Source organism: Trachinotus anak, unplaced genomic scaffold, assembly GCF_046630095.1.
Source record: "Trachinotus anak isolate AG129_WGS33_773 ecotype Australia unplaced genomic scaffold, CSIRO_AGI_Tana_v1 ptg000010l, whole genome shotgun sequence".
NCBI lineage: Eukaryota > Metazoa > Chordata > Actinopteri > Carangiformes > Carangidae > Trachinotus > Trachinotus anak.
The window spans coordinates 10,409,274-10,436,474 of NW_027273861.1; the positions used below are offsets into that span (position 1 = coordinate 10,409,274).

General features: G+C 42.6%; 1 protein-coding gene across 4 annotated transcripts; it reads left to right on the top strand.

Annotated features, from left to right (window-relative positions):
* The first annotated feature begins 295 nt into the window (after positions 1-295).
* On the top strand, positions 296-26,645 carry gatad2ab (GATA zinc finger domain containing 2Ab). 4 transcript variants are annotated; one of them, XM_071487467.1, is made up of 11 exons: positions 296-433; positions 17,211-17,519; positions 20,780-20,903; positions 21,132-21,263; positions 21,507-21,578; positions 21,758-21,874; positions 22,003-22,203; positions 22,361-22,610; positions 22,740-23,146; positions 23,241-23,454; positions 23,870-26,645. In XM_071487467.1, exons 2-11 carry the CDS (start codon positions 17,224-17,226, stop codon positions 24,001-24,003), a joined length of 1,947 nt encoding a protein of 648 aa, XP_071343568.1. In that variant the 5' UTR covers positions 296-433; positions 17,211-17,223; the 3' UTR covers positions 24,004-26,645. The 4 variants fall into 4 exon arrangements, with proteins under 4 accessions (XP_071343568.1, XP_071343570.1, XP_071343567.1 ...); XM_071487469.1 differs by having other exon boundaries at positions 22,027-22,203; XM_071487466.1 differs by lacking the exon at positions 296-433 and adding an exon at positions 592-729.
* The last annotated feature ends 556 nt before the right edge of the window (positions 26,646-27,201 follow it).

Here is a 27,201-nt window from a genome sequence, read left to right on the forward strand (position 1 = left end):
ACAAGCAAGCACACCATTATCACATAAGGCTACAGTGAGTCCAACACAAGGTCAGACTATATTCTCAATGGTTTATCATACAATAAAACTGTATTATTTACTTTTTAAACGGCATTCGTACAGGAGTTTAGGTTCCAATCCAATATCTGCCCTGCCCTTGTTTTTACTCTACCTATTTCTGCAGTACTCCCATCTAGTAGTTCCAAACGCAGCATTTTCCCTCTATCTGAGCAGTTGGAAACTTAACATTTCCGAGGTGTGTATGAACGCAGCATGACGCCGCCTGTGGTGGCTCATTACATTATCTGGCAACCGGAGTGGCATCGGACAGAAGAGAGGGGATCCCCGGGATTTTTACACCGAAGCCAGCTAAATACCGACACCAAACATCTGAAAATCGCGGGGGAACTCGGTTAAGCTCCTCCTAGACTTCGTAAGTTCGTGCATTTCATCATCAAATCTACTAATCCAATATTTTAATTTTCAATTAAATCATGACGACGAAGGAAGTTTCTCTATCGGCGTTAGCGCAGCTAACGTAAGTTAAGCTAGCTAGCATAGCTTGATCGCGGCTAACGTGCAAGGTAACAGTTTGTGTGTCGCTCAGCTGCACACATACACCTACCGAGCACTGACTGCCGGGAACAAACCGCCTCAAAAAGTCGAGCAATATTGAAACTAACTTCCCGGACAAACTTGTGCAAGGATGCTGTAATAGTAAGATATAATGTAAGTTGTTCTTTTTATTTACTCATACCGAAGGGATGAAACTCCGAGACAAAACAGTCATTTTCTGTTTGTAATTAACGCTCCATTATTAGTGAATAAATTTAGCGACTGTCTGTCTGGGCAGACGAGTGTCCAGGGAGTTAGCGTTAGCAGGCTAACTTAGCTCGCTAGCTAGCCTGTTAACACTAGCGGCTTAGTGAGACGGGGTCGGTTTCATTGTTTGTCGTGTATCGCTATTTGGACGCGTACCTACATCCAAACTAAATATCATAATCCACATCGTCATATTGAAGGGGATATATGCTCTATTGTCCAGTGACTGTCCTTTTATCCACGTATTTGCTGATAACCACAATTGGCTGTTAGCTCGCGTTAGGTAGCCACTGGTTTTGTAGCCGGACAGATGGACAGGTTGTTGTTGGCAAGCCAAGTTAACGTTAGCATTAGATAGCCTGTTGTTGTTGATGGGTAAGTTGGAAATAGGTAGCTATTCTTTTCGGTAAAGTTGGGCCACTAAAGTTTATCAGCACCATAACCAGTATTGTCACCGGTTATTGCAAAGCTGGCTGCTGTTCTTAGCCGTGGATGGGTATGATTATGGCTTTATGAGCCACTGATCTCAGAACTTTGTCAGATTAGCTCAACCGTGAAAAGCCTTTTTGTGGAGGCGTAATGGTGGACGGTTGTGCCTCCGTCGGAGTGTGTGTCTGTCTGTCCACCACGGGTTAGTTGCTATCATCCACGTCAGACCCTAGATAACCAAATGTGTTTGTACCAGAATATCGGTGTTCAAATCAAATCCATCACTTAATGTATGTAATGAGATGTCTTACTTTAGAGTGTAGAGGTATGCCCCGTAACTACATTCCTGTGATAATAATCCATTAATTTTTATTATGACATTTACTATTTGTAAGATAGATCTAAATTGTTAAGCCTAGTTATGACTCTCTCAGGGCTCAGCATTTGAAGGTTCATTTAGACAGTCATTTCAATCTACAGCAAGCTGTGAACCGTAGGTTATGTTGTTTGAGTGGACACTTCAGGTCAGTATTCAGCTGTCTTTGAGGTGTGTTTAAACTGAACAGCAGTGTTTATATACCTACCTCTGCTGAGCAAGTGCCCTCCTTTTAGAGCAGGCAGACAGTTGGCACCCTTGGCCATTGATGGGGGACACATGTCGCTTCACATTTTATGATGGACCCTGGATTTGCCTGAGGAGGGGTGCCTCTTATGAAAAACCCTCCCGAGAGTGATGTGACCAGACAGGCATGACTCGAGATCCACTCTTATTCTGCTGCATCAGGACTGAAACTTTTTAAAGATACATCTGTATTTTCCACCACCCACTAGATTTTTTAGTTCTCGGCTTTTGTCATAGGTGAGGCTCAAAGGAACCTTGCTCATTGTTGCCATTGTTATGTTTATTATAGTTATATTAGTCTTGGTATTTGCAGGTCCATTCTTCTGGAATTTAATCTTGCTGTAAGTGTTTCTTCAGTTGTGCTGAGTTACAGCTTGTGCTGTTCAACCTTAATGCTGAGCCATGGGCATAAAGGTGAAGGATCAGATTTTGAAAGTGTTGTACTGCGCACTTGAAAGGTTTTTATATCCAAATCCAAATGATAGTTGGGTTACATTTTAATGTTTCTAAATTAAAAAAAAAAAAAAAAAGACAATTTAGATGTACTCGCTCCATTGTTTCTTGTTGTTCCATTTTTTTAGAGCCTGAGTGAGATTAAAATGGGAGATCACGTCTGTTTCACACAACCTTGACCAAAGACAGTGAATCATGATGTTATGTATTCCCAGGGATATGTAACAGTCCTCGCATTACCCTTTGTTTCTTACCAGATTAACAATAACATGTAGACTTAACAATGGTGATACATTTCTGAAGCGTAGTATGGCATAGCTCTTACTGTTTCCATCCATTCACATCTGGCTGAGGTGTTACAATAACAATATCTCTGTAGCTCGCTGTGGGGCACAGTTTAACACAGCAGTCTGATTGAGGGTGAGCACAGTCATTGTGAAAAGGTTAACAGGAAATGCTGCTGAAACCCTGCAGACTCATCAAAGTGTGGATGAGAGATGAGGGATCCTTGTTGTGCTTTAGTTTTTAGGATTAGATTTCGGCCAGTGATGTCAAAGGAAAAAGACTGCCTGTAGGAGTCTTGGGCTCTTTTACACAGTGGCAGTCACTTCAGATGCAAAAGTAAAAGACGCTGCTGCTGGTGAAAATGGACCCTGTGTTCATTAAGTGTGGTTCTTGTTTTAGCATTGCTTTAGTTTCATTTTTTGACAGTATTGAGCTATATATTACCTGCTACACTGAGTTTTGGTACTTCATGCTAGATGCCATCATTGAATTACTAACTTTTCCTATAAATTGTGAAAGTGTCTTAATGCCTCAGCAGACTTTGGTTCTGATAATGTAGTAGTGTTTTTACTTGGCAGATTTACATAGTGTTTTTATGTCCTTTGAGAACTGTCTGTCTTTCTGTCAGTTCCTCTATTTGTAGCATTAGCCTTCATGTCAGAGGACAGGAGTAGTCATACTGACTACGGGGTCCCACCCAAAGGTCTTGGGCAATTCTTAGAGCTGGAGAAGAGGAATCCTCCAATGTTTGACTGACTGAACTATTTCTTGTTTACCCTGTTGGACTTCATATTGACTTAAGCATGTGTGTTTACAGTGTGAACAACCTATCTGAGACAGTTAAAGGCACACATGTGCAGTGATGAATTGGTAATTGTGTTTAATGAAGCTAACCTCTTTAAATTTTTGTTCCACTTTGAAAAAAAACACCTACGAATTCAGGCATTTTCATTCCGCCATACCTCTCATACTTTACACTTTGCCCTGAACAGCAAATTTACTCATTGTCTGCTATTTGCGTGGCCAGTGCCCAATGAAATACTGCCCTTTGGTTCAAACTGGACGTGTATCACTGCAGAAGACTTATGGTATACCTTCTGTAATTGGTCATCTGCTGATCAGGTGGACCGTTTGTCTTACAATAATCTGCTTTTAAATAAATAGTAAGTAGTACTAGTAAGTAGTGTAGAAGTAGTGTTTTTGGGAGATTGCCTTTCATACCCATAGAGGTGCTGTTGTGCAGAAAAAATCATAACTTAGCTCTTGCTCAGTGACAGTGTTTTCTTTTAACATTGAATACCATAATAAAGATGGCTTTTGATTCTCTGTTTGATATAGATTTTTTTGAACCTATAGTATAGGACCACATGACTAAGAGATTGATAGAAAGAGTGAGATAGAGAGAGAGAAAGACAAACTAAATTGAAACTCAAACAGATCAAATTTCACAGTGGTTATTTTATGAAAGTAGAAAGTGCACCAGACTAAAACAAAAGTCAGGAGGCACAAATGGCAGGCCAGCTGCCACAGGTATTTTGGCAGGTACTGTGGTCTTAAAAATGTATTCCCATCGCTACTTTGAAAAATTAAACTCATCCAACACGTACATTAATATGTGTTCAAAGGAGATTTCCAAGCTTTGAATGTAGGCTAGACAGCCACCTATTAGCCTCTGTTTCACTGGCCACTTCTATAACGAAACATCATTTAAATCTGGGGAGGATGGCGAACTGGCTACATTGAATTGTGCTACCAGGCAAATCCTCACATTTTCAAAGCTACAACCATCACCTAGTACTCTAATGGTTATGAACCTACTGTTGACTTTGATCATGTAAATGCCAGTCATGCTTCTGTTTGGTTCCACCAGCATTTTTGCTTACAATTTGCATATCCAGAATTACCTGAAATAGCATCTCCTCCAATGTAAACAAGACTACCGTATTTTCCGGACTATAAGGTGCACTTAAAAGCCTTTAATTTTCTCAAAAAATGACAGTGCGCCTTATAATCCAGAGCGCCTTATATATGGATTAATTCTGGTTGTGCTGACTGACCTCGAAGCGATTTTGTGTGGTACACGGCGCTCACGGCGCTCTGTCAAAATGCTTTAGTATGACTTTGGTAAACTACAAAGCCGCACCGCTTGCAGCATTACGGCTATAGTAGTCAGGAGCGTCGCGGAGTAATACATACTGCTTCACCATAATATTACAGTGTGTGTGTATAAGGACCTATAAGGAGTCATTGTGAATACGCTAACGTTTGATTTAGCGGTATCAGACTGTGTTTTTTTTACGTGTTACAACTGGACAAGGTTGGGAGTTATTGTGGATACGCTCATTAACTTTTGAACAATGTTGAGAGTTATTGTGAACGCGTTTAATAAAGTTTGACTTATCTGACTGTTTTGTTTCGCTTAATGCGCCTGATAGTCCGGTGCGCTTTATATATGAAAAAAGTTTGAAAATAGACCATTCATTGACAGTGCGCCTTATAATCCAGTGCGCCCTATAGTGCGGAAAATACGGTAATTGCACTTTACACGTTATGGAATACACATTTCTAAAGTTGTTTTTCTTTTCAGTCTGCCTTTAACAATTGCTCCCACTGTGTGGCCAGTGCTGACATGGCAACTCTCGAACTCTCAGTGCAGCAAACAGGCAGACCAGCAACTTGGATACATGCAGCATCAAGGCATGTGTCCAAGAGGGGACAAACTGTCCTGCCTGACTCCCTGCCACATGGCTGTTTTGTGTAGCTTGTATGTTCATGTATTTCATCCTTCATACCTGACCTAAAAAATGATCAAAACAAGAGCCAGCTGCACTGACTTTCGATGTTTGAGCCTATTAGGCAGAACATGTTTGTAGAATCACAGCTGGGAATTGGGGGACTTGGGGGTGGGGGGGCTCAAGACTCAGGTAAAATGTATAGTGTTGCACTTGACAAAGGTAAAAATACTCATGAAATGGTAGTCTTTGTGCCGGGGTGCAGTTGCAGCGGTATACCGGTTTCACAGTGTCGCATGGTATGAAAGTTGATGGTTATCATATGGCCTGTTACTCATATTGAAAAACTGCAAACGAACAGAGAATCTCACTTGCTCTCCTTTCCTTTGTTGTAAGATGTCAGATTTAGCAGCCAGCGCTCCACGCACACATGCAGCAGAGAGAATGGTAGAGACAATCAAGACTGATGTCACCGATATCCATCCCCTTTTAAAAGAAATTAAAATCAGCAGCATCTGAGTACTTTGCATATCCAAAAAAAGAAACGTGGGGTTGTCCTTGAGGACAGATAACCAGTTTGCAAAGAACATAGATGCAAAGTAGCTTCCAAAGGAGTAAATGCATCAAACGTGTTTGGCCATCTTTGGGAACACCATCCCTCTGTGCAGATTAAAGTATCCCATTTATAATTTTAATAACTTACAAAAAACTTTTGGGCCACACAATATGATTGTGGCTCTGCCTCTATTGTCGATGATTGATCGACAGTATTCAATTCAATTAAATTTTATTTCTATCGCGCCAATTCATAATATATATTATCTTAAGGCACTTTACAGGGTAAGGTCAAGACCTTACTTTGTTACAGAGAAAAACCCAACAGTTCCCACAAAGAGCAAGCATTTGGCAACAGGGGGGAGGAAAAACTCCCTTTTAACAGGAAGAAACCTCCAACAGAACCGGGCTCAGGGTGGGCGGCCGTCTGCCTCGACCGGTTGGGTTTAGGAGGAGATAAAAAATGATGTGATTGTGTCCCAAGTGATTAAACAAATTGGTGGTGTTATTTTTGGTCACTATCCATGTTGCATTCATCACTGTGTAGTAGTTATGACTGATCAATCAACAGCTGAGGTGGGTGTCTTCATACTCATTTCTAAAAGTCTCAGTTTCTGCCCATCCAAACTGCAACGCAACTGCAGAGTTTTCAGAATGAAACAGGGCCATTCTGTATTTTAGGGGCTGAAACTCTGGAGGAGTGAACGCTCGGTGTAAACATAGCTAAGGTGATGCATTTTAAAACTAGTACATATTAATGTTATTAGTATTAGTAAATGAGAAAATATCATACATTGTGATACCATGAAACTTAACAAAACATACCGAGAAAATCTCTTACCATTGCAACCCTTTGCCAGAGGGCTGATAGGTGTTCCATATACTGCATTGTCCTCCAGTCCATCCACCGCACCACATAGGGGAAAAAAACGACCCGATTATCATTCTTGGAGCTCGCTGTCATTGCCACTGCCCTCTGTCTGTTGGAGCAGTCCATTATCAGGGTGAAATGACTCAGGTTACAAATTGTGTTTTTAACATCTCATAATGACTGAATTTTAGTCTTCATATTTTAGGCATGCAGAAGTCTCCCCAGACTTCCCCAGTATGATGACACTGTGCCATTGTTTCATGGTTAGAAATGTTTAGACCTTACTATATGTAGTATAGTATATGGAAGGACAAGAGAAAGTTGTTGGATGGTAACTGACAGAATTCATGTTCACGGCTGCTGCTCTTCACGAAAGAGGAAACGGCAAACCTTTGACATCCATCCTTACAAGTCTGCAGAAGCGTAGTGTTTGATTCTTCAAACATAAGACTTTGGGTGGAGTATTGCTTAAAACGACACATTTTTATTTCATGAGCATGTGTACGTGGGATGGAAAGGTGAAGGTGATCATGAAGTTTGAAGTTGAGCTTCATGCAGCACCTACTCAAGTTCCAGGTGCAACATTGAATTTTATGGTGTGGGATATAACATCTTAATCACTCAAACCCTGTCATTGCAAAACCAGAACCACCTATTTTGGCACTCGGACTTATCAAGGTTCAATCCCAAACCGTGACATCACTGTCGGGTGGGGTAATAAGTGCAAGGGACAACGCTTCGGGCCACACCCAGTGGTGATATTGGGTGTGTCCGTTAAAAAAGACTTAACTTGTGCCAGGTGCTCAGTTGTAATCCTTCTTTTATGGCATTATCATCTCCTTAAAGATTGTGGGCGCCCTTTAATAGGTGTATACCAACACTCGCACAACACAGACAGGTTCAGCCATGATACTTAAAACATGCTAATTTGTAATAGGATTAGCAGTCTGTGGGTACTGATCACCATGAAAAGGAATACTTGTCTGCTGACTGAATACACTGTGTGTGGACTTGAATTAGTTTTCATAACCAACATCTACTTGCTGGCTACACAATAGCTTTTCTATTATATAATGGTTGTAGCGCTCATCGGCCTGTTGATGTCGAACTTCAAGACGGTGTGTCAGACGAGTTGTACATGAAGTGTTGTGGAAAAGAATTTGTCATGGTAGTTGTGTTTCTGTTGTGGCACTTTTCTTTTATCTCTACCAGTTGCCGAAACAAGCCTAACAAGTTAAAGCACATCATCCAGGTCAACCAGCCTTTCACTGAATCTTATACAGTTTCTCATTGCCACCATTCTTGGAAACTGTGTAGGTGTGAAGGACTAATTAATAATGTCGCATGGGAAGTTTTTCTGCTTTTGTGATGGCACGAGAGGGTTGCTGCGGTGATGATGATTTTGTTGTTTGTGTATTTCATCAAATATTCCATTGACAGTGTCATTAGTCGTTCACATAATTACATTTACCACCAGTGAATTTGTAATTAATCTGAAATCTGTTGAAAGCGTTGTCTGAATTTGAATTTTGGATATCTCTTTTATACTTCAGAATGTTTTATCCACTCTGATCTAACCTTGATGAACCCTGCTCATGAAGATCTTCTAAAATTTATGACTACTGACTTAACTCAAAAATATGAGGCAACTGACCTACTTTACCCAGTGGTGTTTTTCAGCAACGTGGACTGATGTGCTAAGCTCATAGTTGTCTTGTATACTTTTTTTTTTTTTTTTTTTTTTTTTTTTTTTTGCAGCCTTTAAGCTTTTTTTCCCTCTACTCTGGTCACTTCCTGCTACCATCCATTTCTGAGAAATGTAATCTGATAGCAGTCTGCGTGTGTCCTGGCCCTCTGGTCTATATGTGGGTATGGGCTTCTGGTTTTACAGGATTATGGAGTAACCATTTGGAAGCAATTTGGCTGAAATTGAAGATTATCCTTGTCTAGGATTGTTGAAAACATTTAGTGATTCCTTTTTATTATAGCTAGTAAACAATTGTGGCTGAAAATGTATCCAGTGATTGTTGTGATTAGAGGCACAAGAAAGAAAAGAAGCTTGTCATGAGATTTTAAGATGTTTCAGGGCTTCTGTTAAGTGTGTGAATCAATTAACTCAAAATAGGCTTTTATGCACTGCACGTGTATGTTTGTGTCTACTCGCCAAAATCCAGTTGAGATGTGGGCTGCGAGAATGATTTTTTTATTTTTTGTTAGGTCTGTATGTAATGAGGATACATTAACAAGTACATAAGTGTGTCTGTGTTTTAAAAACAGCCATAGTCGGATGTGTTTTAATCTGGCTTTATGTTTATGCATTCTTGTGTGATCACGCACTTAAGTCTGGTTTGCACTTCCTGGACTTACTGCTGTTGTCGTTGTCACATTGCTGAGGGAGAATCCAGGTGGAGACATGCGCACACATACATACACTCTGTGTGGCTCTGGCTCTGGCTCGCTCACTCACACACACACACACACACACACACACACACACACACACACACACACACACACACACACACACGGGGACATACACACACACACAAACACACACACACAGAGGCAGTCTGGCAGATTCAGGGTTAAAGGCTTCCATTTTGTTAGGTAACACCCTAATGGTCTGATCTGTCAGTGGCGTTAAAATGGCAGGGGCTTAACCCTTGGCGTTCGGGACCCAACCAGTAGGGGCACACACTTCTGGGCTGGCCGAGCCTACAGCAGAACAACTGAGGAGGAGGAGGAGGAGGAGGAGGAGGAGGAGGAGGGGAGTGTGAGGCAGGAAGGGGTGGAGGGAAGGACGGAGAGTGAGCAAATGAGAGAGAAAGAGAGAAGACAAGGAAGAGTATTTTTCACTTGAGTACAGTTAGATTATGGCTCAGCTAACCACATGCGCTCTGCACCCCTCTCCCTCCCCCAAACATGGCACCACCTCAGCTGGTCCCTGCCCCCACTCCTTGCCTGGTGAACACAGATTAGCATAGGTAGTCTGTTTTTGCCATTTAGACAATATCTCAAAGGAAAACAACAGCACTCTTTGATAGCCTAAAATTATTTAGTTCATAAGACATATTTTATGAGCATGACATGACATCAATGAAGCAGCAGGAGTAACCTTTATGGTGGTGACTAGAAAGTCGTCACCCTGAATTTAAGATAATTATCAACTGGTCATATCTGCCAGTAAGATAATTGGCAGTTTGAGCGATTCATTCAATATTACAAGGGCCAGGGCCCCTTAGCCACACAAGAACAAGAGTTGTCGCTCTGCTGTCTTTTATTGGGCAGTAATAATCCACACTTGTATTGCTTTTATTGGACAGAATAATTGTTGTTTCCCCTCGTATTGAACCCCAAGGACACAGCTGAAAAGCCTTGGTTTTTTTTTTTTTTTTTTTGAAATGGCTGTTAATGTGTTGCTGGCTGTGTCCAGTCCCAGGGGGAGATCATTACAGTGCTGCACATGAGAGGCTAGCACGCTACCTGAGAGGATGAGCCTCAGCCATTGATCAGCTCCCTGTAAACCAGTGGACACAATAGGAGACTGACTATTGAGAATGAAACGTGTGGTGTCAGTCCAGGTCACAAGATTTCCATTTTCTTTCAGGCAAGTGCATCCTATCTTGCTGCACTAGACACAGGCATGGCTGATTTACATCATTCGCGTTTAATTTATAGACAAGAAGACCGATGTTATGCTGTATAGCCTTCACGGAGAAATGCAAATTTATTAAAGGCATTGATTTTTGTAAGCCTGCTTTGAGGCAGTTACTGTGTAGGAAATCAAACAGCTTAGTACATATCTTTTCATCTGTGTCATCTCACTTGCAGCCCCAAACTCCCTCATCCTTTGTTTTTTTTCTCCATCTTAAGATCTGCTCTGCCCTTAGGCCTTATTATTCCGAGGAATGGAAGGGAAATGAGGGGGACATGCATCTACTCCTCCTCCATAGTCTCCTGAGAGGAACAGGCACAGATCACTAATCACTGGCTGCTGTCTTCTCTTCTCTTTTGCATCTTATTGTCATTTTCATAGCCGCTGCATTTTTATGTCAAAGTGATGTACAGACGAGTGACAAATTAAAGGAAAAATCTGAATAAATGAGTGGAGAAAAATAACAAATGCACACGCAGCTGCATTGAATGGTACAATTAAGCAGTAAACATCCCATCATGCTCTGTGGCATGTATGAAAATATTGAGCGGGCCCAGTAGTTTCTGATTTTGTTTCAAGATGGCAAGAGGAAAAGATCGAAGTGACTTTGAAACAGGGTTCATTGTTGGGGCAGGGATGGCAGGAGCCTCAGTCACACAGACCACTCAGCTGGCTGATGTTTTAGTAGGAATGGTCACCAAAGTGACTTCGGCATTTAGATCTGGAAAGAGGTCAGTAAGTAGATCTGGACATTGTGGTGCACATTTGATGACCGTGATGCTTGTACATTAGTGTGGTGTGTAAGAAAGAACAGAGGAGCAGCTCTTCCTCAGGTGACTGAGAGTGTCAGTGCAGGACGTGATCAGACTGTGTCAGCAAGAACAGTCCGGTAACAATTACATAGCGAGGGACATTATAGTAGGGTTGCAGTGCATAAACCCCTTATTACAAAGATGAATGCACATTTGTTCAGTGTAGTTCAGTGGTGCAAAAACCATAGACACTGGTCTACAGAGATGTGGAAAAAAGTGATATGGTCAGATGAGTCATCCACCATCATATTCTTGAGCAGTGGGTGAGTGCATGCGTGTCACCACCAAGAGAACAGTACAGGCTGAGTTTTTTAACCCTACAGTGGTGGCTCTGTTATGTCTTGGGGGACGTTCTGCCAGCATGGTTTGGGTCCATTTGGAGGAAAGGGTCACTGCAAATCACCACAGAGTTGCTCTGAGTGACCATCTTTGTCCTATGATGAAACATTTCTATCCTGATGGGAGGGGTCTCTCAGTCATCAGACCTTATCCCAGTTGAACATCTATGGGAGATTTTGGACTGATTTGTTAGACTGCGCTCTCCACCACCATCATCACCTAACTGTAACACCAAATGAGGAAATATCTCTTGAAAGAATGGTGGTCATTCTTCCAGTAGAGTCCAGAGACTTGAAGAATCAATGCCAAGGCAGATGGAAGCTGTTCTGGTATAAATAAGACCATGTGTCAATATCCAGAATTAGTGGGGCTCTACTGTCAAGGTCAGGTGCAGAGTAATATTTAATTGTATCACATTTGTATGATTATGAGCTTGTATTTGCTACTAATTTGCAAAACAGCTGCAGGTAAGAAATCTTTTGGATGCAATGACAGTAGATGTCTAGCAGATGGCAATGTGAGTAGATGCAGCATTATCTAACATTTAGGAAGTTACAGAAGTAATTTCATTGTACTGGAAATGTGACTTTACAATAAAGGCATTCTGTTTCATTTTATTAAAAAAGGGGAGGGATGCAGCAATGTCTCTGATCCTGATTTACAAAGTGGTGGTCTAAGAGGAATCTTGATGTCTGTGTGCAAAATATAGTGACCAGTCAGTCACCTTTGCTGTTTAGGTACGCCTGATAACTTAACAGCAGCGATGTTCAGAAAAATGTGTAAAAACTATGTGAAACTTGCCTTTCCTCCATTTTTGTTGTTGATTGGTCAGCTTGGCTGGCCCGTACTTGGGTTCTCTGAATAAAGTTTGTTGGAGATACCCGTCGACCTTTGCTCTGTCAAAATGATATGGTGCAAACAGGTTCTGTTGGGGGGGTGTTAACATCCTCCAGTGTTGCCAAGTAGTGCATTTGTTGCTAGATTTAGACTTTTTTTTTTTTAAGTCCAGTGTGTGGCTGGACCATGTATGGGTGCCAACCATGGGCTTAGGGCTGCGCCTCTTGTTATGGGCAGTCACCCAGCCACCCAGGTGTCAAGGCTGCTCTGGAGCTGCAGGGAAGCGGAGTAGTGCGTTCAATTCACAGAGCCTTGCCTCCATTACAGAAAGTGTAACCACTTAAATTGCTGCTTTAATTGCACAGAGAGTGGGAGAGAAGCCAAAAGGTAAAGGGCTGAAACGGGCTGACACTAGGCAGTATGCAAATACAGCACGATGATGACACTTGTTTACAGCTGTTCCACAACAGTTTTCAACTACGACCTCAATTTTGCCCATTGACCATATGCAGTCCAGCCATATAATAACTTTTAACCTAGACTTGTTTCATCTCAGTGCATCATTACTTCTCCAACATGCCATTCAGGTAAAATGTGAAGCACCTACAGGACCTACAAAATCAACAGCAGAATGATCCTGATTAAAATGTAGTGTGGTAGTGATTCAGTGTTTTTCTTACTTTGTTGAGTGAGTGTATTCTTGTTTTGGGAAACATTAATGAACCTGATTTCAAATCAGTCATCATTTTATAGCTTCCTGCATTCTAAGCCTGTCCTTCAGAGTGTGTGGGCTATATGTGTAGTGAAAGTCAAAGAGCTGTAATGTGACAAAGCATGGCAGGCTTGATAGACTGAAATGGATTCTGGAGTGGAGTCTTGATCAAGGATTGTGGACAGTAATACGCAGAAGTGATCCTTGAGCAGAACTGCCACTCTGGGCTGCTGAGGCCCAGGAAGAGAGATTTGGGGTGCCAGTTCCCTCCAGGCATCTCCTGATGGACTTGATAATGGACAAGTCAGACTTGTTTGTGAGATTGTGGTGTCAGTTTCACTTGGTTTTACACACTGGGTGGATGGAGCTGGGGGAGCATTTAAACAGCCAGGAAGGCTACTAGTACTGATTCAATCAGGATCTATTCACAGTTGATTGCTTGGCCATAAAATACAAATTCCTGATGTCCTCGTTTAAACCAATTGATTTATGTAAGTTTTAGCAAAGGATGCTGTATAAAAATCTGCTTCTCTAAGATGAACTTTAAATTTGACTGGCTCAACTAGGACAGAGTAGCTTTGTCCTCATCACAATGAGTTGTCATAGACAACTTGTCATTGACAAGTTCTTAGATTGTGTTACACCTTGTCCTTTGTCACCACCTGCCATCACAAAAAACTCTGAACATTGTCTCAGTGCAGCTTCTGGTGGCTTGAAGTATTGATGCCATGTTTTTTTCTGCCTTCCAAGGCTTCAGCCTGAATAGCATAGATAGTGTTTGGTGGCTAGGCTCAGATAGGCTACCATATAGTGAAGATGGTGAATCTCATATAGCTTTTGTCTTCTTTGATAGCTCTTAGTGGAGGTTGTGAATGACCTCCTGTCACACAACAGGCCTTCAGGGCTCATATAGAAACCAAGGAGCTGAATTGAAAATGGGCTTGTGTGAGTAGTGGTGCTTCACTGAAGGTGAGTGAGATGCAGTGTCATGCAACAATGAAACTGGTACATGCATCCCTCTCAGTTAGTGTCAAGTGCGTGCACAATACGTGTTAATAATCACAACATATGCATGGACAACAATTTAATTTCGTTTTACACCGCTTGTCGCTTAGCAGCAGTGCATCAAGCACATTAAACACTGTGCTCATGACGACATCCATCTCCTCTGGGACAAAAGCAGCTACGTGTCTAACCTGAAACTCGCAGCCACAGCTTTCGTACTGCCGTGCAGATGTGACTCTGCATTGTCCCAAAGGGTTAGAGTAACACGGTTCACCCACCACAGTGTTGCAGCCAGTGAATCCACCATTTGTACAGTCTCACAGGGTAAAGTACGGTTTCTCAAGCACTGTGTGTGGTACATGGTCATGCACACATACACACCCACACACAAGCTGTCATCTCTGGCAGATAGATAGCCTTTGTGTCCAGGGATGGTACAGCAGGGCACATCTGTCCTTGTTGTGTTACCAGAGCAGGGTGAATTTTAGGCCTCACAAACACAGAACTGAATGTTTTGGTTGTTTTTAGTTATTGCAGGCATCTCAGCTTAACATCTTGCAGAATGTCAGTGATGCCTGTGTCTTATCTCCAGTAAAAATAAAACTTGGCTGAATTAACAGATGTGAATTGCAGACTGCAGCCTTACTGCAGACAGCGATCTGTTGAAGTTGCTGAAAAGCAGTTTTATTTTCCCACCTTGCATTGCAGTTCTTTCAAAGTGACAAATTCTTAGTGGGAGTTTTTGTATACATTGAAAATAATACAGGACCTTCCCTTGGCTTTTTAATCATTGAGGTCTTAATGGATAGCAGAACAAATAATCAGAGATGTCTGTTGTGTCCAACAATACTGAAATAGTGTTTGTCTAATTTTAAGAGTTTTAAATCTAAAAGGTGGGGTCTGGATGACAGATCTGTTTTTCAGGGGCTGTTGACCCCTGAAGTCATGTAAGTCAAGTGTCCGCCCCACTCTTGGCTGCTGGACATGTTTTGGAATATCCTGTGGCGTCCCCGTCTCTCTCCCTCCCTTCTACCACTCTGTCTCTCCAGGGGTTAAACCTGCACCTTCTCTCAATCAGAGACCGGTTTGAACCGGTTTTCAGGGAAGTGCTTTTCGCCTTCAGTAGAATCTTGGGATAGGGTCACGTGGAGCCGTCATTATATCAGATTGGACTAAAGACCTTGAGTCAGCTTTCTGAATCAGAAATCCAAGATCTTGGTGTGTGTATATATACATGCACCTTAGTTACCAGTTAGGCTGATATATCACAATCTTTAAACATGCACTGTGTTCATGTGCTCATCCTTGTGCAAAATGTTTAGAAGCATCATATTTTTTTATAATGTTTACACAAGAGAGTCTGTTAGTGTCTGTTCCATAATGAGTGCATGGCCTACATTGGTGTGGCTGTTGCACAGTGGGGCTATTTTTCTGCTGTGTAATAGGTTTTTCCCAGAAAGTAAAGTGGATGTCTCCATCCAGTGCTCTTACTGTACTGAGTGAGATTTGGGTCAGCATCTGGGGGACTGGCATTACGAAAGGAGATGCTTATACACCTCAGGGTTGTTCCTTTTCAGACAGCTCAAGCAAGAGCTGCAATGGTTAGTCGATAGATTGATCATTGTTTTGTCATTTCAGTCACTTTTCAAGCAAAAACGGCAAATATATTCTCAAATGTGAGGACTTGGCCTTTGTCATTAATGTGATAGTAAATGAAATGTCTTTGGATTTTGGACTGTTGACAATACAAAACAAGCAATGTGTAGATGTCACTTTGGGTTCGGGGAAACTGTGATGGGCATATTTCATTTTATGGACTAAACAATTTATCATTGCATCAACAATATAAAACAGTTTATTAATCAGTTCTCAGTCATTGTTTTAATAGCGGCTCTAAATTTAATGTTACATATTTTCATGTACACAACTCAACAAAGTGTACAACCAGTGTGTTTTTAAGGAGGATTGTTTCCCTCAAAACCCTGGGTTCACAGTCGGTAGATGGACTCATTAGCCAGGTTTGTTTTGTAAGGTTCAGTGAACATCAGGGTTCAGGGTGAAACAAACCCATTTCGGGGTTCTTTATTTTCATTTTGCACTGGTGGCGCCGCTACTACTTGATATTTCTTATAATTACATAAGTGCAGGATTTGGTTGCACAGTCTTTCTTAGTCCCTGGTTTGATATGGTGCATGGAGTGAAATGTGATTAAAGGTACCTGAAATGAGAAGCCACATTCACAGACAACAAGGTAGGTTGATTAAGAGCCTTTTGTTTTAGGTATCTCTCCCTTTAAACTTACTAAACGGCAGCTTCACCTGTGTAACATTGTAGATTCATATTGGTAGATTTGGTTTAGCATCTGCAGTCACTCTGTTGACTCTGGGAAAGCAGCCTCTCAGGTCAGTTATCACTGGAGCACCTGGCACTGCTGTCGTCCAGTTTTACTGACTCAACTTTAAATTGAATCGAGGAAGTTGAAACTTTTTGTATGTCCTGCGATGGATGCTCCATAGTGTTTCCTGCAGAGGCAACAGGTCCTAATTGTGCCTCAGGATCTTTGCTCGTCCTCTCTATTTCCAGATCAGATTTCAGGGTATCCTCTGTCAGCATTGGATTTACTGGTAATAGAAAATAACGGTCAGTGTTTCTTAAAATTAAACTCAATAGACCACTTGATGTCAAAATGTATTTCCTGTACTGTCCTCTAAAATTTGGCAGAAATAAAACACTCATGCAATACCATGTGGTTGTTATGGTAACCTCATTGGCAAAAAGAGTGAGGCAGTTCTACAAGCGGATAAGTCACTGAAACCTGTGCAGTAGTTTAAAGCAGAGATTTTGGTAGTGAAGTATGCAGTGCAATATGATTAAATCATGGAAAAGTCAATGCAGTTTGAAAGTTGCTTATTGGAAACTGCCACTGTTTTCTCACACATGTGAAACATCTACTGTAGATCATAATTCAGTGACGTGCTGTAGCGATAGTGCACCTTGGTCTCTGTGGTATTGCCCAATCCAGTACCTTGTCTCATAAATGTCTTTGGACTGCTTGTAACTGTTTTCTTCTTCTCTCTCCAGGGTGAGAGCAGCCATGTCAGAGGAGGCAGTGCGACAAACGCGCAGCCAGAAGCGGGCTCTGGAGAGGGACCATGCAGCTCTTGCTGGGTCCCCGGGGGACACAGACGGCAAACGGGTAAAGCTGGAGAGGGGAGATGCAGCTGGAGCTCCCCTGGCCCTGGTGGGATCTGGAGCTGAGGGCGTCAAGCTGAAGAGTGAGCAGGCTGCGAAGGTAGCAGCCAGCATCCTGAAGGCCGGGGAGGTGAAGGCCACCATCAAGGTGGAGGTGCAGACTGGAGATGAGCCCGTTGATATGAGAACATCCAAAAGGTTAGACAAGGAAAAGATCACAGGGTTTGATTTGGTTGCCCCCTGTTTTTGTGCATTGGACTTCTGAAGTAATATGAGCGGCGCTTTGTCATGTTCATGCACAGCAGTGGAGAGCTTGTTGCTCACAAGGAACATATTATTATTCAGTTTACTTGATACTGTGAAAGCCATTAGTCTGTGGACAACATCGAAAGAAATACTATAAACACTTTAAACAGTCTATTCCTGCACACTGAGCCTCAGTATTGCAGAGTCAGCCAACTTTGTCCACAGTAAACCCTTTGTAAGTATTTCCAGCTGGACAAAATGCACCATAATCTGCTTACAAACCAGTCTGTGTATGTGAGGGTAGAAGGTGCAAAGAATAGTTTGCTGGTGTGTTCCTGTTACGGTTAAGTTTAACTGATGTTAAATCATCGTATGGGTTAAAGGGAGGTTATGTGACCTTGTGTGTCAGTTTGTTTTACAATGGTTTCAGATTATTTATGTACTGCAGGCCTTGGATTCAATGCATACATGCACAGTGCGTGGTTGTGCGTAAAGATGAGTCTTTTGGAGTTTCAGGTTTCTCTCTAACTTTGCACGAGCAAGTGGTCTGACAGGAGTCATACAGGAAGTCGCTGTGTGGTTCTCGGCAGCCTGCCCCCATTTTGAAAAGTTTGAGGCTCCGGAGGCCTGGGCTCCATTTTCTCCCACAGCAGCACCTGAACTCTGCCTCGCACTTCACACAAAATGAAGGCTATGTGTCACAAACTGGTTCCAACTGGCCGTTGCCATGGTTTCCACATTGGAAGGAGCAGTTGGAGGAAGGAGGGGCCAGGAGGGGTGGTGGGTGTGTCACATGACCACAGAGAAATGCCTGATGTCATGTGATGTGTTTTGGTAGAGCGATAAATACACACAGTGATGTGATGGCAGTTAAAGTGGAACAGAGAGGTGATTCAGCTGAGTGTGTTGGCCCCGTCTCTGCTGTATCAAAAGTTCACTCAAGTGTCACCTTTGGCCCCTGTTTAACCCTCAGCATGTGCTGGTGTGCTTATTCGCTCCAAGGTGATTACCTTACTGATGTGTGCAAAAGATAAAGAAGTTGTAAAAGTGTTAGTGAAATGTTAATACAAACCAAATTTGTCACTCCAGATAGCAGTGCAGTAACTCAACATGTCCTGAGTTGGGTGCATGTGTAAGAGTGTCACTGAGAACAAGCAGTGCTCCCTTCTATTCTTCAATACTTGCCATGTTTTGTGATGCTGTACATTTTAACAATATGTGAATGTTTAAACATCTCTTTGCCAGGCCTGCTGCCTGTTCATGGCTCAGCTGTTTCATTCATATAAAGAGCCTTATGTAGCTTAAAATGGCACTTTGCAGGGTCGCATTGCATTTTGAACTGCACCACCTGCACCTAATAATGCCTGATTCAGCAGTCTCATAGTGGGGTCAGTGTGAAGCCACTGTCGGGGGAAGCATGCAGAGACACTGGACCTTACATAACCAAGCTGGTGTGTGTTGTGATGCTTGTGTAAGCTGTTCTCAATAGAGTAATAGCAACCACCACAAGCTAGTCCATGTCATGCTGTCAGAGATGCCAAGTCAGTCAAAACACTGGGTCACCATTAAGCTTTTGTGAGAGCTCTTGATTCCCCTCTAATGCTACATGTTTCTTGTATAGTTTATCATTTCATATGTGAGGAATGTAAACAGGGCTGCAGAGCAAAACCACTGCCTCAGCTGTGCTTTAAGAGCGTAATCTTTCTCAGAATAGCCGTGTTCTCAAAGTACCAGGATGTCAGACATCTTTCTAAATTTGAATAGAAACATATCAGGCCAGTACATTCCAGGAAGTAGCACTGTAATGTATTAACTTGGTTTGTGTTCTGAGCAGCTGGACAATGTTAGGTTGTGACAATAAATGTTTGTTGTGGTTTGCGCTGTGATCGTTTAGTCTGCTGAAAATCTCATCTCCTAACGCAAGAATAAATGACATGGTTATTGTTACACGGCTGACCTTGTTGAATGCAGTGTCTGTTGAGGGGAGCAGTTAGACAGCTGTTGTGTGGCTGCAGAAGATAGCAGAGAAGTGTGTCTGAAGAAAGGAGCGTGCCAAACCAAGAAAGGTTATGAAGTACTGAGTCAGTGAGTTGGAGTATAAAAGATGAAGAAGTAAGGATGGGGGAGGGGTGTGTGAAGTAGTGACTGAGTGAGTGACTGAGTGAGAGTGAGTGTACACAATAGATTGGCTCCTGGCCATGTATTCCCCTCCCCCTCACTGTCACCCTCTCCAGTGTCTCCAGCGGACCTCCGCTCTTCTCAGCTTGTGACTCTGGTGTCTGCAGCTGGGAGGGAGGGGAGAGTTGAGGCCCAGGCTGTGCCGATCCGGCTAGGCCACAGGCCTCGCCACAGAGGTAGGGGAGGGGTGAGGCCCTGTCTGGGTGGTAAACTGGGCCTAAGCTTGAAGCCCTGAAGCCTCTCACTCGACAGCGGCTGAACAATTATATAACTTCCCTGCGTGTGTGCATGCATAACTCCACATTATGACCCAAACCTCTACCTCATACTGTCATATCAAAACCCCTGCCTCACCTCATCTTCCACCAGTTCCTGCTATCACTCAGACTTCTGTTTTCGAACCCAGCAACCTTAAGACCTGACAGGATCCCCGCTGTGATAGAGGCAGATTTATTCTTCCGCCATAGTCCATGCACTGCAAAATTACAACCAACCCCTACTTCTTATCTCCACCCCTCTCCAGAGAGATGCACATGTAGCTTGCCACTAGTCGCCTTTGTTCTCCTTAGTCCTCAGAAAAAACCACATATCATTTCATCAAAGGTTTGAAGCCTTTTCCTCCTATACAAAACAACGATGCAGTTAATTTGCCCTTTGTTTGCATGTTGTTTATGACTGGGTCTGCTGTGTCTGCTGGAAGGGAGAGGGCAGGTGATCCATCAGTGTTACCTTTCGCTGGAGATAATGGGTTGTTGCGATCTTCGCCTGTCGCCATTACTCCATTATTGATCTCTTGGTTGTTGTCTGCTTGTGTGTCCCAGTGCACATTTGCACTGCAACAGGGAAGATAAAACCATAATTATATATCGCCATCTACTGGACATCAGACAAAACTACAGTTTAGTTGCAGTTGATGGTAATTGCAGTATTATAATATAATTGTGTTGAATCTTATGGTATGATGAAACATAATTAATCAGTCTATCATAATTAATTAGTATCATTGTTTTCTGTCTTTTAATGTCTCCCCTCAGTGATATTAAGAAGGAGCGGCAGCCACCATCGCCGGATGATGTGATTGTGTTATCAGACAACGAGCCATCCAGCCCCCTCATGAACGGCCACTGCTTCACAAAGACTGACACAGATAAACTTATGGTAGGAAAACTTTTCATACAAGTCAATCTCTTTTTGTCCACTGGCTTCAAAGTCTTCATTCTCAATTAGTGAAAGCTGCTAAACTACAAGATCAGACAGAAAACAGTGAGCTCATACTGCCACACACAGACCTTGTTCATAGTTTAAATGGTGAATTTGAAGGCATGTTTCTGAACTTCCCCTTATTGTCTCCTAAGACTCTGCTTTTGTCTTTTATGGTGTATGTAGAAGAGTTCTCCCGAGGAGAGGGAGCGCATCATCAAACAGCTGAAGGAAGAACTGAGACTCCAAGAGGCCAAACTGGTGCTGCTTAAGAAACTACGACAGAGTCAGATCCAGAAGGAGAGCACTGTGCAAAAGGTAAAAACCCCCAAAGACGAAAAAAACTGAGTGGGTTTTTTGGGTTTTTTTTCCTTTCGTGTTTCGTTAGTCAATAGAGTGATGTTGTTTTGTTTCAGTTCTTATGAACACACATTGGAACATTTGTCCGCTTGTTGTTTTCCTATTAACATTATTAATGAAGATGTTTAAACAGTTTTGCTTATTCACACCTTCAAGTGCACACAGCGTAGTGGACTGATATGATACCCTGTTGATTTCTAGGCAACCGGCTCTGTAGCCACTCCTCCTCCTTTGGTGAGAGGTAGCATCACACCAAGCAAAGGACCCCTCCAGGTAATTACTACACTTGTTTAGAGCCACCTGCCAGGGCTCAGATTGACTGTTGTGCTCATAATCTTACTGTTGTACATCATACAGTGGAGGGCAGCGGACTTTCACAAATGTAAATTGAAGTAAGCTTTTTCAAACATCATTCAGTCATTTGCTTTATAATTGTATTCTTGTATCATCAGGTGTCAGGTCGTAGCTCAGGCACGGTGATCCCTCCTCCGTTAGTGAGGGGTGGGCAACACGTCCCGTCCAAACACAACTCTCAGATTGTCATGCCACCTCTGGTCAGAGGAGCCCAGGTTAGTGTGTCACAACAATGTCTCACCTTTAAAGTGAACTCATTTGAAAAGCTCTGCCAATTTCTCACTCATCTTCACGTGTCTTCTTTTGTCTGTGATGGCTGCTTTTGCGTGTGTGCTGTTATCAGCCTATTGCGGTTACTCCTCAACAGATAGCCAGTCTACGTCAGCAACAGCAGCAGCACAGCGGCTCAGGCCCTCCTCCACTCTTGCTCGCTCCCAGGGCTTCTGTGCCCAATGTCCAGGTCCAGGGCCAGAGAATCATTCAGCAGGGACTCATTCGGGTGGCTAATGTGGCCAACAGTAATGTCATGGTCAACATCCCTCAGGTGAGGACAAGTATTGTTATTATCACAGAGGATAGAAATGTAGTGTACTGTTTTTCATGGCTAGACTACACTTCATTGCCATCCTGCGTATGGTCAACCAGAAGAATGAGATCCCTATGCGTTATCCCCTTAAGCTGACTTTATTGTTTGTATCCAGGCCTCTCCAAACAGCCTAAAGGGCTCTTCAGTGTCACCCAACTCAAGCGTGAACGATTCCCCAGCCAGTCGGCAGGCGGCTGCCAAGCTTGCATTGCGTAAGCAGTTGGAGAAGACGCTATTGGAGATACCTCCACCCAAACCTCCTGCCCCCGAGTTCAACTTTCTTCCTTCAGCAGCCAACAATGAGTTCATCTACTTGTTGGGATTGGAAGAGGTTGTGCAAAAACTTCTGGAGATGCACGGCAGGGGTGGGTAGACCTTCACACTCCCTCTGGCAGCTAGTTTGGAGATGTTGCAGTGCAATGATGTTTCTCTCTGTACAATATAGAGGAATACATCTAGTCTAACGGTCTCTGCTTCTGTCATTCATCACACAGGTAATCTGGGTCCAGCTGCTGCAATGGCCAGTTCCATTCCTAAAGAGCCATACACCTGTGCCCAGTGCAAGACGGACTTTACCTCCCGTTGGAGAAAGGAGAAGGCTGGGACCATCCTCTGTGACCAATGCATGTCGTCCAATCAGAAGAAGGCCCTGAAGGCTGAGCACACCAGTCGGCTGAAGGCAGCCTTTGTTAAGGCACTCCAACAGGAGCAGGAGATTGAACAGCGTATCCTCCAACAGGCGGCCTCCTCTTCCTCCTCTGCCTCCCCTGTCTCTAAAACCACCTCATCCTCCTCTCCCTCACTGTCCAAGAGTGAGGTGCTGATGTCCCACCAGTACAAGCAGATCAGGGCAGACATGCAACACAGATCTTTGTCTGCCCACCACTCCACCATTAAACAGGTTAGCAGGTTTTTCACTGTGACGGACCTACACTGTGGTTTAAGTTTAAAACTATGTATCACCAACACTCCTGTCTCTTTGTCTCTCTGTACAGAGTCAGCTGTCACACAACATCCCGTCCCGTGGTGTGGTCCACTCGTTCACCTCCTCCTCTCAGCTGCAGAGTGCGATGACAGCAGCAGCGCTGGGCAGCAGGCCAGGTAAGCATGCTGCAGCGCGCCCGCTGCAGCAGGGGGCAAAGGTCAGCGCCGGCAGCAGTAACCAGGGCAACGTGGCTGCCTGGAGGAAGCAGAGCAGTGGCAACACAGGTAGATAAACGTGAGACGAGGTCAGACCGAGAACGCTCTCCACCCGCTCTTGCTTTCTGCTCCTCTTTGGGGTAATCACTCTCTTCTCTGGTGGATTCCTCTCTGGCACTGTCACTCCTTGTTCTTTCTTCCCATTTCCTCGGGCCAAGCCTCTTCATTTTAGTATTCCCTTATAGTCCGTGTGTCTTTGCCTATTTTTGTAATATCCTAAAAGGTGCAGTTTTACTGGTAGAGGCCAAAATGTTTTTCATCTTCACTCATCTCACATTATGCCAGTTTTTTCCTTTATGTTTGCCCTTTTCCTACCTAAGTCAAAATACTGTGATAGTGTAATATTACATCATAGAATCAGTGTAACAGCTTGATGTTGATAATATTCAGTACATTGACTAGTGATGTATTTGTTTCCTTACAGGTGTGACTATGGCCTATGTGAACCCCAGCTTGTCTGCCCATAAGACAACCTCTGCTGTGGAGCGTCAGCGAGAGTACCTGCTGGACATGATTCCCTCCCGTTCTATCTCCCAAGCAGCCAACACATGGAAATAATGCAATCTTACTCTCTTCTGACACCATAACTATTACCCTTCTTAATATCAATAACAGCCATTCACATTATCATTCTAATTCTTTCTATGGACTTCTATGCCTCTGGCCAAAATGGTGCAGGGGGGAAACAGGCTCTTTTTTCATGGGATGGAGGTGTTCCTCCATCTTCTCCTCAGATCTTTCTGCTACCATCTTCCTTACCTGAGTCCTTCATCCCAAACTGGAGTTGTGCTGTGACAGTTTGGGCTTCTGGGATATAAGGAGTTTGTCAAATAGAATTTGGGTACCTTTCTGAGGGTTGGGGTAAACATAGGCGTATACAATTTTACAAACTGTGATGTTGCCTCTCCCTCCCTGTATATTGGTTGAACCTCACAGTTGTACCAAGAGGAAGTTGCCACACAATCCCCAAGATCCCCTGCCTCTGGATTAGGCAGGGAAAGAATAATAATCACTATTATACACAATGAAATATTCGCCTTACGTCCTCCCCCTCTCCGGTCTGAGCCAGTCAGACACAGGCCCATGTAGTGGCCGAACCAAACTAAACTGAAGACATCATCACAGGGATTGTGGTTGAGCTTCAAGGACCATCCACGAGATAATAAGAACTGCTTCAGCTTTGCAAAAATTAATAAAATGAAAAAAAAAGGACTGTAAAAAATGATCTCTATCTGCACACAGACTGCCTCTTCTCTCTAACCTACGCTGTGTATAGTAGAGGAGTTGATGTGTGTGGGATTATTTTGTATGGCTGAATGTTAGGATTTTGTCTTTTCTTCTGTAAGTCATATACTGTGTTTGGAATATTGTGCTCCCTGATACTTTGGAAGTGGCCTCTTGTCGAGGTCTGAATTTACAGGCTAATGTTACTGTTGAGGTGGTTTTACATCTGCTGGGTTCCATGTTGTGGCCTACTTTTAAATACTTTTTTTTTTTCTAAGATGAAGAGGAAGAATAAAGATTCAAGGTTTCACTGACTCATGTAAAAACACGGAGCATATGTTTGGAGGACTATTCTTATTGAATATTGTTTTAAAAAAAAAAAAAAAAAAAAAACTTCCAAAGAACTAGTGGAGCCCAAATGGAATCCCTTCTGCTAGAAGGTTTCTAGTTTATTTGAACCCTCTCTGGATATAAACATGAATTCATGCTAAACTGAGGGGGTGTAAGGAATGTTGTATTTTTGACATTGTTTTGCTTTTAGTCATAGGTTGTGGTGCATTATTTTTCTTCTCTAGACAAACTGTCTCTGGGTTTATTTATAGGGTCATGTTAGTAAAGATATATGCTTATGCCCTAAGTTTGAATGGATCTCCACATAAAATAATTTGTTTTCTCTTGTGTGTCCAGTGGCTCCCGCTCACCCTTCGATTGGTCTGAGAGAAGCTGGACAGCTTTCAGAATGTAGTTATGCAACAAACCCCTATAGCAACAAATGACATGAACTTCTTAGTCTTTTAACATTAAGGTGTGTATGATTTATGTCAGGTCCTCGAATTGAGCTAACTATGCCTTTCACATGAGCTATAGTGCATTTTTATCAGGTTGCAGCAGCACAGGATAAGCTAGTGATGTCCATCATTAAACAGGGGGAATCCCCATTGCTCGTGGAGTTAAGTTATTTAACAACCATGTGCCGTCTTCTTTAATTTCAGTCAATGGGGTGGTCCACTGTCTTTAACCCTAGCACTCATGCTTAGCAATGGTGTTAACATTAATGTGGCCTATTTTAAAAGTGTCACTAAATTAAAAATAAAAACACATTGACATGTTGATGAAATAAAGGATTACATTATCAAAATCTAGATGTTTGGCAAGTCATATGTTTAAAAACACAAACCCAACTGAAAAAAGAGGCTCACACCTGACCACCCTGGAGTTATTTTCTCAATGTCCCTTATCTGTCCATTTTTATCCTTTTCACATTAAAACAATAGTGTTGAATATCTCATCACTGTGCAATTACAAACCTGGAGTCTTGCTGTCCTGTTGTCTCAGTATTGGTTTCCTAATAACATCCATGATGTGATAATCTAATGTGACATTGTAAGGATTTGTGTCCTGTATCCAGAGTTACACTCATTAGCTTACTGATCATTGTCAAGCTCCATTCTGGAAAATGGTGCACTGCGTTAGGTAAATGGGTTTCAGTTGAAGCTTACCCCTGTGTCCTGGGGTATCATCACTGTACACGTGGGTTTCATTTAGGATGGCGCAACAAACAATATGTGCATTGCTGATAGAAATACAAGCATACAAAGTTTAATTTAAATTGCTTGAGATTTTTGTGTTTCTGTCTCAAAGTAGCATTGGAAATCTTCCAGGTTGTCTGTACATTCCTGACAGGCAGAAGGTAGCAGCCCGCGTCTTGTGGATGCAAAATAAGCAATCTGGAATGAGCTCATCATTTTGTGCCCTGCTAAGTGTAACCCTGTGCTGTCCTGACTACTGCCTGCTGCTGCTGCTGCTGTTTGACAACATTATCACCATTCCGTTTGTTTGGGGTTGAATCGCTGCTAGAAGGCAGTGCAGCCCAAATGAAAAAGAAAACAATGTATGAGAAATATTTTTGTTTTTTTGATTTTTGTTTTTTTTTTTCCTGCTCTATCAAATAATAATAAAACTAATTTTAACCCCTCTTTCATGCCTGTTTGTTCAGACTGTTGACTGGCATTTAAGACACTGGGGTGTACACATACATACAAAACCCACTGTCCTCTATCTAATTGGAGTGACATCATACCCTGAGTGGATACAGTAAAAATAAAATGTGGGGAGGATACAATAACACAAGAGTTAATGTCTGCTAACTTTGTATTTGATGCTGCGACAGACACGGTGATGGTACTTAATGCAAGACCTTTGTGTTGGATTTTATTATGTACGAGAGCTGCTTTTGTTTTGTTTCTATTCCCTGCACATAAGCATCTGCACAACATAGGTCTATATATACATATATACATGGAACGCAGGGTCCATCCAACTTCCATCACTACCAGTGTGTGAAGAAAAAATAAAAAAAATAAATCTATATATGAAAGAAAACTACAGAGCACAGTCTGTAGTCTTGATTCACTGTTATTCTATCTGGAATAGCAAGCTATCAAGACAAAACTTATTAAAATTTCCAAATTATTTCGTGCTTCATTTTTGGTTTGGTTTAAACACGGGACTCCTTAACCTTAATTCAAACCC